The 17,707-nt window shown below is 40.8% G+C and overlaps 1 protein-coding gene across 1 annotated transcript in view; it reads left to right on the forward strand.

Annotated features, from left to right (window-relative positions):
• The window catches only part of LOC128689794 (prolyl 3-hydroxylase 1), a 141,384-nt gene that overhangs the window by 23,272 nt on the left and 100,405 nt on the right, over positions 1-17,707 (forward strand). Inside the window, exon 4 of the mRNA XM_070087681.1 lies at positions 13,260-13,440. Within this exon, the coding sequence (XP_069943782.1) occupies positions 13,260-13,440 (181 nt within the window). The remainder of the gene's footprint in view (positions 1-13,259; positions 13,441-17,707) is intronic.

Here is a 17,707-nt window from a genome sequence, read left to right on the forward strand (position 1 = left end):
TACCTGGAGTTCATTACCTTTGTAAATTGTGAGTTCATTACCTTTGTAAATTGTGAATTCATTACCTCTGTAACTTGCTCAGCTATCAAAACTTTGGAGTCCAGTCCCTGGACCAATTATGTACCTCTGTAACCTTTTGACTACCGCCCACAGGATGGGTATGGGGTGCATAATAAACATATTAAACTAAACTAACTCATTCTTTCTCTCTCTCATTTATTCATTTTGTCTCATTTACTTACTCCTGACCCTACATTAAGACTACAAATATTTTAAGGTAAGTAATGAGTGAACTGTGTATACATTTTATTGCTCTGGGATGCTTAACCCTTTGACTGTTTCCGACGTATAAATACGTCTTACGAGCCAATGTTTCTGACGTATTTATACGCACAAATTCTAGCGGCTTCAAATCGCGCGCCAAAGGCCTGGTAGGCCTACACGGGAGAGAATGGGTCTCAGTGGTCGGTGTGCACCCTGTGAAAAAAATCTGGGACCTAGCGGTGCATTGTGGGAACGCCATGTTGTCAGTCCATTTTCACCATGCCTCTCGGTAAGAAGTTCCTCACTCCTCGGCGGATTGGAGGTCTTTTGTTCCCAAGTGATAGCTCTAACAGCGATGAAAATGTCAGTGACAGTGAATTCAAGGGTTTTCAAGTGAGTGTTACCGAAAAAAGTGCCCAGGATAACGTAAATAGTGACGAAAACCCAGATGACCCACAACCTTCGACCTCTGGTGCTGTGCCGGCTTGTTCACATTCACCTTCGCCTGTACCAGGACGAAAGAGGAAACTATTTGGTCGTGTACAACACCCTGATGATAGCAGTGATAGTGATAGTGATAGTGATAGTGATTTCAAGGTCATTGAAAGCAGTTCTAGTGACAGTGAGAGTGAATATTCCCCAGTGAAGCGCCAGTATGTACGACGTAGCATGCGGTCTGGTAGTGTTTCATATGTTGTTCCAAGGAGAAGGAGAAACTCTGGGAGCACATCCCGTGGCCCAACACCACGACCTGATAGTGAAGATGACGATATTGTAACGATGGGTATGAATGGTGACAGTGAGGGAGGAGGCAGTGGTGGTGATAGTGAGGGTGGCACGGCCCATGTGGCACCATCACCGGGCCACGCTACTAGCCACGCGGCTGACTCAGCAGAACAACCAGCCTCACCCTACCCCACACTGCCACAACCTGCACCACCACAACCTGCACAGCCACAACCACGGTACAATATCCAGACCCCACCAGCAGACCGCATCTGGGATTGGCAGGACGGTGACGAGTTTGTTCCCAGTCCCCATGACTTTGATGAAACACAAAGTGGAATAAAGCCATCTTGTCCACTTGGGAACAATGCCAGTGAACTGGACTGCTTTGAGTTATTCTTCGATGAACCCCTGATGGACATCATTGTCAGGGAAACCAACACATACTGTGAATACACCATGGCAAATACAATTCTCTCACCAAAATCACGGCTACACAAGTGGAAGGAGACAACTGTGGCAGAGATGTACCTGTTTTTTGCCACAATAATGCTTATGCCACATGTGTATAAGCACACTGTCACCACATACTGGACAACAGATCGCCTGATTTCAACTCCAGGTTTTAGTGACATTATAGGTGTCAATCGTTTCCTGATACTGTTGCGTATGTTACACTTTTCAGACAAAACCAGGCCTGACAGAAGCGACAGGTTATATAAGATAAGAAATGTGTTTATGTACCTGAAACAAAAGTGCTGCATGTATTTTTATCCCTTCAGGAAGCTTGTTATTGATGAGTCCTTGATTTTATTCAAAGGAAGACTCTCATTCAAGCAATATATACCAAGCAAGAGGAAACGCTTTGGTATAAAGCTATTTGTACTGTGTGATTGCAGAAGTGGTCTTGTTTTAGATATTATTGTGTACACTGGCAGTAATACTTTGAGAGATACCATGAAGTTATTGGGTATCTCTGGTGATGTGGTTCGAACAATGATGGAACCATATCTTGGTAAGGGGCATATGTTATTTACTGATAACTGGTACACAAGCCCCTTACTCAGTGATTTCTTGCGAGTGAACTTGACAGACGTGTGTGGCACAGTGCGTGGTAATTGCAAACATATGCCAAGGTTCGACGCTGGCACTCGCAGAGGTGAGGTGCAAGCCTTTGCTGCCAATGACATCATGGCATTTCGGTGGCATGACAAACGTGATGTCACATTGTTGACATCAGTTCACACAAACGAAATGGTACCCAGTGGCAGGGACAACAGAGAGACCAATGAACCCATTCTAAAGCCTGCAGCTGTCATGGACTACAACCTCAATATGCGCTTAGTGGACAAATGTGACATGCAGATTGGGTTTGCAGACTGTGTACGCAAGAGTTATAAGTGGTATATCAAACTTTTTTTCCATCTTGTTGATATCTCTATGCTAAATGCTTATAACATATACAAGTTGAAGACCAACAAAACATCAAAATATGGTGAATTTTGCCTGTCAGTAATCAGACAAATAATTGCAAAGTACAAAGGAGCAACTCCTGCAATAGACCAGCGCCCACAGACGTCATCTCGTTTGAGGTCTGGTGATCACTACCCCATACAACTGCCTCCTACTACTGCCAAGAAAAATGCTCAGAAGAGGTGTTATGTATGTATGCATACCACAAAACGCCCACAAACACGCAGAGACACTCGTTTTATGTGTGAGGAGTGTGAAGTGCCCCTCTGCATATACCCATGTTTCAAAGAGTTCCACAAGCTGCAGCAGTTCTAGGAACGTGCTTAGTGACTGTACATATGTATATATATTATGGAACAATAGTAATAAACATTGTTTTGTATTGTTTGTTTGTGTAAACAAAGTGTATACACAAACTAATAGTGATAAAGTTTGTTCTGTTATTGTGTTGTAAATAATGAGTGTATATTTGAACAATGCACCTTACATTGGTCTCACAGGCCACATAAGTTACCTGGAAAAGAAAAATATTGAAAAATGCAAGAAACCTTTGAATTAGAGTAAATAAAAGAATACCGGGTGGGCGGCAGTCGCCGCTGTTGCCATACGCACGTCGATTTCTGCAAACTTTGCGGCTCTATATCTCGGTAAGTACTGATGGCAAAAATTTTTTTTTAGGCTTAAAACACTAGTAAAAATATTCCTAACATTTTCATAAGAAAAAATAATTTTTTTTTTTTTCGAATATTTGGCGACATAGAATGACAGTTTCAGAGAGGGCCCTGAAACAGTCAAAGGGTTAAATATCATAGAATATATGTGTGGGTGGGGTGGCCTGGTATGGTAGCCCGGCTGACTGCCATACATACCACACTTGATTTTTTACAATAAATACTACTCATCTCACCCTAGATTAAGACTACAAATATTTTAAGGTAAGTAATGAGTAAACTGTATATGCATTTTATCGCTCTGGGATGCTTAAATGAAATAGAATATTATGTGTAGGTGGGGTGACCTGGTATGGTAGCCGGCTGACTACCATACATACAACACTTGATTTCTTACAATAAATACTACTTGTCTCACCCTAGATTAAGACTATAAATATTTTAAGGTAATGAGTGCACTATGTGTGTATTGTACTTTTTATTGTTTTTTGATGCCTGGTTCTATTGCTAACTTAATATATGTTAGTGTAAACTTGTTATCTAGTATTTGTATGCATTTATAAGTGGAAAAAAAGGGTGTTCCACTTTAAGGCGATTTCCGCTTTACGGCGGTAGCCTGGAACCTAACCTGCCGTATAAGTGGGGCCCTACTGTATATATATATATATATATATATATATATATATATATATATATATATATATATATATATATATATATATATATATATATATATATTATAAATACAGGTCTCCCTCAACATTCATGTTTTCAGCTTTCGCGGGCTTCACACATTCACGAATTCCCAACCGCCAAATTCCCAGCCACCAAATTCCCAGCCTCCAAATCATATTCAAGTTTCCCGCCATGTGCGAGTCCTTACTACCCTCCACCGCAACTGGCAGCCAGCCCTCCCACCACTCAGTGTGGTGAGTGTTTTGTTTGTTCATTATTTGCTATTAAACTACAGTATAAATAATGTAAACCCATTCATGACTGCATATTGGAATGGCTATTCGGACAGGTATTAGACGGTGACATCATGTGTTTACTCTTTAACACAGCAAAGAATCAAGCATTTCTGCTACTGCTAATAATAACAATAATAATAATAATAATAATAATAATAATAATAATAATAATAATAATAATAAATATGATATAATTGAAGAAGGAAGTTGTACAAAAGTACGAGGGAGTGGTTGACACATCGTCAGTGTGGCTTTGTTTATGCTGGAGTGAGCATTAGTCTCCCTGTTCTTCCAAACATTTCACAATAATTCATTGTGTTTGGTGCTTGTAGATTGAGTGCGACTGGAGTGGTAGAGGCAGTGGTTGAGGCAGTGATTGAGGCAGCTGTTGAGGCAGCTGTTGAGGCAGCGATTGAGGCAGTGGTGGAGGCAGCTGTTGAGGCAGCTGTTGAGGCAGCTGTTGAGGCAGCGATTGAGGCAGCTGTTGAGGCTGATGTTGAGGCAGCAATTGAGGCAGTGGTTGAGGCAGCTGTTGAGGCAGCGATTGAGGCAGCTGTTGAGGCAGCGATTGAGGCAGTGGTTGAGGCAGCGATTGAGGCAGTGGGTGAGGCAGCTGTTGAGGCAGCGATTGAGGCAGTGGGTGAGGCAGCTGTTGAGGAAGTGATTGAGGCAGTGGTTGAGGCAGCTGTTGAGGCAGTGATTGAGGCACTGGGTGAGGCAGCTGTTGAGGCAGTGGTATTTAATAACATACATGTTATTAATAACAATAATACATATTATTAATAATATGTACTATTATTATTTATAACATATATGTTATTAAATACCACTGCCTCAACCGCTGAATTATTGTGAAATGTTTGGAAGAGCAGGGAGACTAATGCTCACTCCAGCATAAACAAAGCCACACTGACGATGTGTCAACCACTCCCTCGTATTTTTGTACAATTTCCTTCTTCAATTATATCATATTATTATTATTATTATTATTATTATTATTATTATTTATTTTTTTTTATTTATTATCACACCGGCCGATTCCCACCAAGGCAGGGTGGCCCGAAAAAGAAAAACTTTCACCATCATTCACTCCATCACTGTCTTGCCAGAAGGGTGCTTTACACTACAGTTTTTAAAACTGCAACATTAACACCCCTCCTTCAGAGTGCAGGCACTGTACTTCCCATCTCCAGAACTCAAGTCCGGCCTGCCGGTTTCCCTGAATCCCTTCATAAATGTTACTTTGCTCACACTCCAACAGCACGTCAAGTATTAAAAACCATTTGTCTCCATTCACTCCTATCAAACACGCTCACGCATGCCTGCTGGAAGTCCAAGCCCCTCGCACACAAAACCTCCTTTACCCCCTCCCTCCAACCCTTCCTAGGCCGACCCCTACCCCGCCTTCCTTCCACTACAGACTGATACACTCTTGAAGTCATTCTGTTTCGCTCCATTCTCTCTACATGTCCAAACCACCTCAACAACCCTTCCTCAGCCCTCTGGACAACAGTTTTGGTAATCCCGCACCTCCTCCTAACTTCCAAACTACGAATTCTCTGCATTATATTCACACCACACATTGCCCTCAGACATGACATCTCCACTGCCTCCAGCCTTCTCCTCGCTGCAACATTCATCACCCACGCTTCACACCCATATAAGAGCGTTGGTAAAACTATACTCTCATACATTCCCCTCTTTGCCTCCAAGGACAAAGTTCTTTGTCTCCACAGACTCCTAAGTGCACCACTCACTCTTTTTCCCTCATCAATTCTATGATTCACCTCATCTTTCATAGACCCATCCGCTGACACGTCCACTCCCAAATATCTGAATACGTTCACCTCCTCCATACTCTCTCCCTCCAATCTGATATTCAATCTTTCATCACCTAATCTTTTTGTTATCCTCATAACCTTACTCTTTCCTGTATTCACCTTTAATTTTCTTCTTTTGCACACCCTACCAAATTCATCCACCAATCTCTGCAACTTCTCTTCAGAATCTCCCAAGAGCACAGTGTCATCAGCAAAGAGCAGCTGTGACAACTCCCACTTTGTGTGTGATTCTTTATCTTTTAACTCCACGCCTCTTGCCAAGACCCTCGCATTTACTTCTCTTACAACCCCATCTATAAATATATTAAACAACCACGGTGACATCACACATCCTTGTCTAAGGCCTACTTTTACTGGGAAAAAATTTCCCTCTTTCCTACATACTCTAACTTGAGCCTCACTATCCTCGTAAAAACTCTTCACTGCTTTCAGTAACCTACCTCCTACACCATACACTTGCAACATCTGCCACATTGCCCCCCTATCCACCCTGTCATACGCCTTTTCCAAATCCATAAATGCCACAAAGACCTCTTTAGCCTTATCTAAATACTGTTCACTTATATGTTTCACTGTAAACACCTGGTCCACACACCCCCTACCTTTCCTAAAGCCTCCTTGTTCATCTGCTATCCTATTCTCCGTCTTACTCTTAATTCTTTCAATTATAACTCTACCATACACTTTACCAGGTACACTCAACAGACTTATCCCCCTATAATTTTTGCACTCTCTTTTATCCCCTTTGCCTTTATACAAAGGAACTATGCATGCTCTCTGCCAATCCCTAGGTACCTTACCCTCTTCCATACATTTATTAAATAATTGCACCAACCACTCCAAAACTATATCCCCACCTGCTTTTAACATTTCTATCTTTATCCCATCAATCCCGGCTGCCTTACCCCCTTTCATTTTACCTACTGCCTCACGAACTTCCCCCACACTCACAACTGGCTCTTCCTCACTCCTACAAGATGTTATTCCTCCTTGCCCTATACACGAAATCACAGCTTCCCTATCTTCATCAACATTTAACAATTCCTCAAAATATTCCTTCCATCTTCCCAATACCTCTAACTCTCCATTTAATAACTCTCCTCTCCTATTTTTAACTGACAAATCAATTTGTTCTCTAGGCTTTCTTAACTTGTTAATCTCACTCCAAAACTTTTTCTTATTTTCAACAAAATTTGTTGATAACATCTCACCCACTCTCTCATTTGCTCTCTTTTTACATTGCTTCACCACTCTCTTAACCTCTCTCTTTTTCTCCATATACTCTTCCCTCCTTGCATCACTTCTACTTTGTAAAAACTTCTCATATGCTAACTTTTTCTCCCTTACTACTCTCTTTACATCATCATTCCACCAATCGCTCCTCTTCCCTCCTGCACCCACTTTCCTGTAACCACAAACTTCTGCTGAACACTCTAACACTACATTTTTAAACCTACCCCATACCTCTTCGACCCCATTGCCTATGCTCTCATTAGCCCATCTATCCTCCAATAGCTGTTTATATCTTACCCTAACTGCCTCCTCTTTTAGTTTATAAACCTTCACCTCTCTCTTCCCTGATGCTTCTATTCTCCTTGTATCCCATCTACCTTTTACTCTCAGTGTAGCTACAACTAGAAAGTGATCTGATATATCTGTGGCCCCTCTATAAACATGTACATCCTGAAGTCTACTCAACAGTCTTTTATCTACCAATACATAATCCAACAAACTACTGTCATTTCGCCCTACATCATATCGTGTATACTTATTTATCCTCTTTTTCTTAAAATATGTATTACCTATAACTAAACCCCTTTCTATACAAAGTTCAATCAAAGGGCTCCCATTATCATTTGCACCTGGCACCCCAAACTTACCTACCACACCCTCTCTAAAAGTTTCTCCTACTTTAGCATTCAAGTCCCCTACCACAATTACTCTCTCACTTGGTTCAAAGGCTCCTATACATTCACTTAACATCTCCCAAAATCTCTCTCTCTCCTCTGCATTCCTCTCTTCTCCAGGTGCATACACGCTTATTATGACCCACTTCTCGCATCCAACCTTTACTTTAATCCACATAATTCTTGAATTTACACATTCATATTCTCTTTTCTCCTTCCATAACTGATCATTTAACATTACTGCTACCCCTTCCTTTGCTCTAACTCTCTCAGATACTCCAGATTTAATCCCATTTATTATTATTATTATTACTATTGTTATTATTAGCAGTAGCAGAAATGTTTGATTCTTTGCTGTGTTCAAGAGTAAACACATGATGTCACCGTCTAATACCTGTCTGAATAGCCATTCCAATATGCAGTCATGAATGGGTTTACATTATTTATACTGAAGTTTAATAGCAAATAATGAACAAACAAAACACTCACCACACTAAGTGGTGGGAGGGCTGGCTGCCAGTTGCGGGGGTCGGAGGGAGGGTAGTAGGGACTCGCAGTGGTTGAGGAAGTGGTGGAGGCATTGGTGGAGGCAGTGGTGGAGTCTGTGGTATTTAATAACGTACATGTTATTAAAGCATAACATGTATATATTTAGTACAATTTACGACGTTTTCATGTATTTTATGATTGTTCATGGTTCAACAAGTTAAGGAAGCAGTATTGTATTATATTTCCCTACAGTATATTGGGGCACCAAACATTCACGGTTTTTCAACATTCACGAGGCTCTTGATCCCCTAACCCTCGAGAATGTTGAGGGAGACCTGTATATATATATATATATATACAGTGGACCCCCGCTTAATGATCACCTCCCAATGCGACCAATTATGTAAGTGTATTTATGTAAGTGCGTTTGTACGTGCATGTTTGGGGGTCTGAAATGGACTAATCTACTTCACAATATTCCTTATGGGAACAAATTCGGTCAGTACTGGCACCTGAACATACTTCTGGAATGAAAAAATATCGTTAACCGGGGGTCCACTGTATATATATATATATATACATATATATATATGAGTAGTCACGAAAGCGCTTGGAATTTCTCTATTCTTTCAGAGTGGTTGTTTTGCATATATATATATATATATATATATATATATATATATATATATATATATATATATATATATATATATATATATATATATATATATATATATATATATATATAGAGAGAGAGAGAGAGAGAGAGAGAGAGAGAGAGAGAGAGAGAGGGGTGTGGTAGGTAAGTTTGGGGTGCCAGGTGTAAATGATAATGGGAGCCCTTTGATTGAACTTTGTATAGAAAGGGGTTTAGTTATAGGTAATACATATTTTAAGAAAAAGAGGATAAATAAGTATACAAGATATGATGTAGGGCAAAATGACAGTAGTTTGTTGGATTATGTATTGGTAGATAAAAGACTGTTGAGTAGACTTCAGGATGTACATGTTTATAGAGGGGCCACAGATATATCAGATCACTTTCTAGTTGTAGCTACACTGAGAGTAAAAGGTAGATGGGATACAAGGAGAATAGAAGCATCAGGGAAGAGAGAGGTGAAGGTTTATAAACTAAAAGAGGAGGCAGTTAGGGTAAGATATAAACAGCTATTGGAGGATAGATGGGCTAATGAGAGCATAGGCAATGGGGTCGAAGAGGTATGGGGTAGGTTTAAAAATGTAGTGTTAGAGTGTTCAGCAGAAGTTTGTGGTTACAGGAAAGTGGGTGCAGGAGGGAAGAGGAGCGATTGGTGGAATGATGATGTAAAGAGAGTAGTAAGGGAGAAAAAGTTAGCATATGAAAAGTTTTTACAAAGTAGAAGTGATGCAAGGAGGGAAGAGTATATGGAGAAAAAGAGAGAGGTTAAGAGAGTGGTGAAGCAATGTAAAAAGAGAGCAAATGAGAGAGTGGGTGAGATGTTATCAACAAATTTTGTTGAAAATAAGAAAAAGTTTTGGAGTGAGATTAACAAGTTAAGAAAGCCTAGAGAACAAATGGATTTGTCAGTTAAAAATAGGAGAGGAGAGTTATTAAATGGAGAGTTAGAGGTATTGGGAAGATGGAGGGAATATTTTGAGGAATTGTTAAATGTTAATGAAGATTGGGAAGCTGTGATTTCGTGTATAGGGCAAGGAGGAATAACATCTTGTAGGAGTAAGGAAGAGCCAGTTGTGAGTGTGGGGGAAGTTCGTGAGGCAGTAGGTAAAATGAAAGGGGGTAAGGCAGCCGGGATTGATGGGATAAAGATAGAAATGTTAAAAGCAGGTGGGGATATAGTTTTGGAGTGGTTGGTGCAATTATTTAATAAATGTATAGAAGAGGGTAAGGTACCTAGGGATTGGCAGAGAGCATGCATAGTTCCTTTGTATAAAGGCAAAGGGGACAAAAGAGAGTGCAAAAATTATAGGGGGATAAGTCTGTTGAGTATACCTGGTAAAGTGTATGGTAGAGTTATTATTGAAAGAATTAAGAGTAAGACGGAGAATAGGATAGCAGATGAACAAGGAGGCTTTAGGAAAGGTAGGGGGTGTGTGGACCAGGTGTTTACAGTGAAACATATAAGTGAATAGTATTTAGATAAGGCTAAAGAGGTCTTTGTGGCATTTATGGATTTGGAAAAGGCATATGACAGGGTGGATAGGGGGGCAATGTGGCAGATGTTGCAAGTGTATGGTGTAGGAGGTAGGTTACTGAAAGCAGTGAAGAGTTTTTACGAGGATAGTGAGGCTCAAGTTAGAGTATGTAGGAAAGAGGGAAATTATTTCCCAGTAAAAGTAGGCCTTAGACAAGGATGTGTGATGTCACCGTGGTTGTTTAATATATTTATAGATGGGGTTGTAAGAGAAGTAAATGCGAGGGTCTTGGCAAGAGGCATGGAGTTAAAAGATAAAGAATCACACACAAAGTGGGAGTTGTCACAGCTGCTCTTTGCTGATGACACTGTGCTCTTGGGAGATTCTGAAGAGAAGTTGCAGAGATTGGTGGATGAATTTGGTAGGGTGTGCAAAAGAAGAAAATTAAAGGTGAATACAGGAAAGAGTAAGGTTATGAGGATAACAAAAAGATTAGGTGATGAAATATTGGATATCAGATTGGAGGGAGAGAGTATGGAGGAGGTGAACGTATTCAGATATTTGGGAGTGGACGTGTCAGCGGATGGGTCTATGAAAGATGAGGTGAATCATAGAATTGATGAGGGAAAAAGAGTGAGTGGTGCACTTAGGAGTCTGTGGAGACAAAGAACTTTGTCCTTGGAGGCAAAGTGGGGAATGTATGAGAGTATAGTTTTACCAACGCTCTTATGTGGGTGTGAAGCGTGGGTGATGAATGTTGCAGCGAGGAGAAGGCTGGAGGCAGTGGAGATGTCATGTCTGAGGGCAATGTGTGGTGTGAATATAATGCAGAGAATTTGTAGTTTGGAAGTTAGGAGGAGGTGCGGGATTACCAAAACTGTTGTCCAGAGGGCTGAGGAAGGGTTGTTGAGGTGGTTCGGACATGTAGAGAGAATGGAGCGAAGCAGAATGACTTCAAGAGTGTATCAGTCTGTAGTGGAAGGAAGGCGGGGTAGGGGTCGGCCTAGGAAAGGTTGGAGGGAGGGGGTAAAGGAGGTTTTGTGTGCGAGGGGCTTGGACTTCCAGCAGGCATGCGTGAGCGTGTTTGATAGGAGTGAATGGAGACAAATGGTTTTTAATACTTGACGTGCTGTTGGAGTGTGAGCAAAGTAACATTTATGAAGGGATTCAGGGAAACCGACAGGCCGGACTTGAGTCCTGGAGATGGGAAGTACAGTGCCTGCACTCTGAAGGAGGGGTGTTAATGTTGCAGTTTAAAAACTGTAGTGTGGGGCACCCTTCTGGCGGGACAGTGATGGAGTGGATGATGGTGGAAGTTTTTCTTTTTCGGGCCACCCTGCCTTGGTGGGAATCGGCCAGTGTGATAATAAAAAAAAAAAATATATATATATATATATCCTAGGTAGTAGGTTGGTAGACAACAACTGCCCAGGGAGGTACTACCGTCCTGCCAGTGAGTGTAAAACTGAAGCCTGTAATTGTTTTACATGATGGTAGGATTGCTGGTGTCTTTTTTTTTTTTTCTGTCTCATGCACATGCAAGATTTCAGGTACGTCTTGCTACTTCCACTTACACTTAGGTCACACTACACATACATGTACAAGCATATACTATATACACACCCCTTTGGGTTTTCTTCTATTTTCTTTCTAGTTCTTGTTCTTGTTTATTTCCTCTTACCTCCATGGGGAAGTGGAACAGAATTCTTCCTCCGTAAGCCATGCGTGTTGTAAGAGGCGACTAAAATGCCGGGAGCAATGGGCTAGTAACCCCTTCTCCTGTATATATTACTAAATGTAAAAGGAGAAACTTATGTTTTTCCTTTTGGGCCACCCCGCCTTGGTGGGATACAGCCAGTGTGTTGAAAGAAAGATTATGTATATATATATATATATATAAATATATATATATATATATATATATATATATATATATATATATATATATATATATATATATATATATATATATATATCTTTCTTTCTTTCAACACACCGGCCATATCCCACCGAGTCAGAGTGGCTCAAAAGGAAAAACGAAAGTTTCTCCTTTTACATTTAGTAATATACATAGGAGAAGAGGTTAGTAACCCCTTGCTCCCAGCATTTTAGTCGCCTCTTACAACACGCATGGCTTACGGAGGAAGAATTCTGTTCCACTTCCCCATGGAGATAAGAGGAAATAAACAAGAACAAGAACTGGAAAGAAAATAGAAGAAAACCCAGAGGGGTGTATATCTTTCTTTCTTTCAACACACCGGCCGTATCCCACCGAGGTGGGGTGGCCCAAAAGGAAAAACAAAAGTCTCTCCTTTTATATTTAGTAATATATACAGGAGAAGAGGTTACTAGCCCCTTGCTCCCGGCATTTTAGTCGCCTCTTACAACACGCATGGCTTACGGAGGAAGAATTCTGTTCCACTTCCCCATGGAGATAAGAGGAAATAAACAAGAATAAGAACTAGAAAGAAAATAGAAGAAAACCCAGAGGGGTGCATATATATGTGCTTGTACATGTATGTGTAGTGTGACCTAAGTGTAAGTAGAAGTAACAAGACATACCTGAAATTTGCATGTTTATGAGACAGAAAAAAGACACCAGCAATCCTACCATCATGTAAAACAATTACAGGTTTCCATTTTACACTCACATGGCAGGACGGTAGTACTTTCCTGGGTGGTTTCTGTCTACCAGCCTACTACCAAGGAATTATTGTTTTATATATTTTATTAATGTAGGTTTATATTTTTTCAATCATCATTAAATAAAATTTTTAATTTCAGGAGTATGGTAAAGAATACATTTTGGGTAATGTAGCATATAATAATGAGGACTATAAGGCAACAATTACTCACATGGAAAAGAGTCTGTCTTTGTTTTATGAAGCTTATTCTGCTTGTCGTCATTTGTGCGAAAACCCATTTGATCAAGGCTGGTTCCCAGACTTCATTTCTTCACTTGCAAGTGAGTATTAAGTTTCTCTCAGGTACCACTTACACTTAAGAAATAGCAGTAATACTGTGCATAGAAGTGCAGTATGCTACCTTCTTATCCCTGCCTTTGAACACTTCTGATTATAGATTTTGCTATGAGAGGTGAGCTTATTAGTCAGTGTCACTTATCCTTTGGGTGAATATTCCACAATAGTGACAGTACATTGGAACCTCAGTTTTTGTTTTCCCTGGTTTTCATTGAATTCAGTTTTTGACGACTTTTTTCATCAAAATTTTGTCCCAGTTTTCGTTTTTCACCTTGGTTTTCATTGGTCCACTGTACCATATGTGTCCACCTGCCCACACCCACACAAAGAATTCCATGTATTCTGAGTCAGTCTGGCTTTGTTTCTCGTCGAGTGAGCATTACCTTGCTTGTTCATCCGAAACATTTTGTAATAATCCTTTGTTTTTTGTGCTTGTTTATTGAGTGCGACTGCTAAATAAGCCACCTAGAGAAGGATTATGAAGAGTTTGAGGCTGACCCTGACAACCCTATGCCTGTTGTGGAATCTATTGTGGCTTTGGGGAAGTCCATGGGGTTGGATGTGAGTGGCCAGGATGTGGAAGAGTTGGTGGATGACCACAGAGAAGAGCTAACCACTGAATAGCTGAAACAGCAACATGTCACAGCTGAGGAAATTGCTTCAGAGGAGGAGGAAGAGAGAGGGGAGAATGTGCCTTATTCAGTGATTAAGAGCATGTGTGTGCAAAGTGGGATGAGTTGTAAAGTTTTGTGGAGAAGTATCACCCTATCAAAGCTGTTGCAAGCCATATCTGCAACATGTTCAATGACAATGCCTTGTTCCATTTTAGGCAGCTCTTAAAAAGACACCAGAAACACTGGACAGATTTTTCGTTTGAAATGGGTCCAGTGCCAGTAAAAGACAAAGAAGGGAAGTAACCCCGGATAGGGCGTTGATACCTGAAGTCCTTATGGAGGGGGATTTCCCTTCCAAACAGTAACTTCTCCTCCTCCCTCTCCCCTCCTTGCCGTCTTCCATATGTCAACAAGTCTTCAGTGAAAGTAAAAGTGATGTTAAATGTTCATTTATCAATTTCATTAGTCCTTTATATTTATTTCTCATTGTTTTCTTTATGTAAGACTATAGTTATTCTCTATAAAATGTATTTTTTGTTAATACTTTTGGGTGTCTGGAACAGATTAATTGGATTTACTTTATTTCTTATGGAAAATATTACTTCATTTTCATTGAATTTGGTTTTTGTCGGACTTTCTGGAATAAATTAATGGCAAAAACCAAGGTTCCACTGTATATATTGTGGTACCTCGAGTTTCATACTTAACCCTTTGAGGGTCGACAGGCCCTCTCCGAAACTCGTTCTCAGGGTCGGCCAAATTTCAAAAAAAAAAAAAAATTATTTTTCTTATGAAAAAATAGAGTTTTTTTTCTAAACATTATAGGCTAAACAAAAAAATTTTAACGTCAATACTTACCGAGATATGGAGGCGTGAAATTTGCCAAAATTGAACAACATATGGTAACATCGCCGACTGCCGTCACCCAGTATTTTTCTATTTACTTTTTTATGTACTATTTACAATTATTTTTCAATTTTTCTTTTTCTGAGTAACTTTTATGGCCTCTGAGGCCAACATGATCAGTATTTTGTAAGTTATTTCTTTTTCAATACTACACAATAAGGGCGTAAACACTGTTGTCATTATTTTGTTTACAGAAAATATTTACACAAACAAACGATATGAAATGTTGTTTATTACTATTTTTCTATATTTTATATACACATATACAGTCACAGGGAATGTTTCTAGAAGTTCTGCAGCCTGTGGAACTCTTTGAAACATGGTGTCATGCACAGTGGAGTTTTGCACTCCTCACACATAAAACGAGTGTCTCTGCGTTGTTGTGTGCGTTTTTTTTGTATGTGCACAGACGTAACACCTCTTCTGAGCCTTTTTCTTCAAAGCAGTAGCAGGCAGTTTTACCAGGAAGTGATCACCATGCTTCAGATGAGCAGGTAGTTGTTGATAATTTGGTGGGCGGTCAATTGCAGGTGCTGTTCCTTGGTACTTGAATACTATTTGTCTGATGACAGACAAACAGAATTCGCCGTACTGTGGTTTGTTTCTGGTGCTCATCTTATACATATTATAAGCATTGAGCATGGAAATGTCCAGAAGATGGAAAAACAGTTTGATGTACCACTTATAACTCTTGCGAACACAATCAGCAAACCCAATCTGCATGTCACATTTGTCCACTGAACGCATGTTGAAGGTGTAATCAATCACAGCTGCAGGTTTTAGAATGGGTTCATTTCTCTCTCTATGCTGCCTGCCACTGTCTGCCATTTCATTAGGGTGAATTGATGACAACAGTGTGACATCTCGTTTGTCATGCCACCGAAATGCCATGATGTCATTGGCAGCAAACGCCTGCACCTCACCTCTACGAGTGCCAGCGTCAAACCTGGGCATATGTTTTCGATTTGCACGCACTGTGCCACACACATCTGTCATGTTCACTCGCAAAAAATCACTGAGTGAGGGGCTTGTGTACCAGTTATCTGTATATAATATATGCCCCTTACCAAGGTATGGTTCTATCATTGTTCGAACCACATCACCTGAGATGCCCAATAACTTCCTGGTATTTTGCAATGTATAACTTCCAGTGTACACAATAATATCCAATACCAGACCACTGTAACAATCACAAAGCACAAACAACTTTATACCAAAGCGTTTCCTCTTGCTTGGTATGTACTGCTTGAAAGAGAGTCTTCCTTTGAACAGAATCAAAGACTCGTTAATTACAAGCTTCCTGAAGGGATAAAAATGCGTACTGAATTTCTGTTTCAGATACACAAACACATTCCTAATCTTATATAACCTGTCAGTTCTGTCAGGCCTGGTTTTATCTGAGAAGTGAAGCATACGTAACATTAGCACAAATCGATTCACTGGCATTATATCACTGAAACCTGGTGTTGCAATCAGGGGGTCTGTTGACCAGTATGATTTCACTTTGTGCTTATACACATGTGGCATAAGCATTATTGTGGCAAAGAAAAGATACATCTCAGCCACAGTTGCCTCCTTCCACTGGTGTAGACGTGATTTTGGTGAAAGTAATGTGTTTGCCATGGTGTACTCGTAGTATGTGTTGCTTTCCATGACAATACTTTTCATCAGTGGTTCGTCAAAGAATAACTCGAAACATTCCAGTTCAGTGGCATTGTTCCCAAGTGCACAAGATGGCCGTATTCCACTTTGGCTGTCATCAAACTGGTGGGGATTTGGAACAAAATTGACAGCTTCCTGCCAATCCCAGGTGCAGTCTGCTGGTGGGTACTGGACAATGACAGGTGGTTGTGGTTGTGGAGGTTGTGGTTGTGGAGGTTGTGGTTGTGGAGGTTGTGGTTGTGGAGGCTGGTGTGGTGGGTGAGTGGGGGATGGTGGCCTTTGTTCTAGATCAGCTGAGGCAGCGGCGTGGGTGGCAGCGTGGGTGGCAGCATGGCCCACTGCTGGTGCCTCACCGCCGGCACCACTACCACCACGCACATTTTCCATCCCAATTGCAACAGTATCTTCGTCATTTTCACTGTCTGTTCCTGTTGTACAGCCACGGGATGTACTCCGAGATACACTCCTTCCCCTTGGTATAACATATGGCACACTACCAGAGCGCATATATCGTCGTATATACTGACGCTTCACTGGGGAATATTGCACTTCACTATCACTACTGGAACTAGTTTGAAGAGCTTGTAGTTCATATTCACTATCACTATCATCACCCATGCTCTCATCTGAGTCTGGGATTTGGGAAAATAGAAGTTTCCTCTTGGGTTCTGGAACTGAACGTGAACAAGAGGGCCCAGCACCAGAGGTGGAAGGCTGAGGGTCGTCTGGGTTTTCCTCACTATTACCGATATTATGGTCATTAGTTTCAGTCAAAACCTCACTAAAACCACGAAACTCATCTTCACTGGAACTTCCATCACTATTAGAACTGTCACTGGGGAACAAAAGTGTCCCAGTTCGCCGAGGAGTGAGGAGCTTCTTACCGCGAGGCATGGTGGACATTGTTTACTAAGAGGGCATTCCCACAATGCACCACTGGGTCCCAGATTTTTTTTCTACCGCACACACCGACCATGCAGACCCATTCTCTCACACCTAGGCCTACCAGCCTTTTCGCGCGAGATTTGAGGCCGCTAGAATTTATGCGTACTAGTACGTCAAAAACCCC

The sequence above is a fragment of the Cherax quadricarinatus genome, chromosome 22 (genome assembly GCF_038502225.1).
Source record: "Cherax quadricarinatus isolate ZL_2023a chromosome 22, ASM3850222v1, whole genome shotgun sequence".
Lineage (NCBI taxonomy): Eukaryota > Metazoa > Arthropoda > Malacostraca > Decapoda > Parastacidae > Cherax > Cherax quadricarinatus.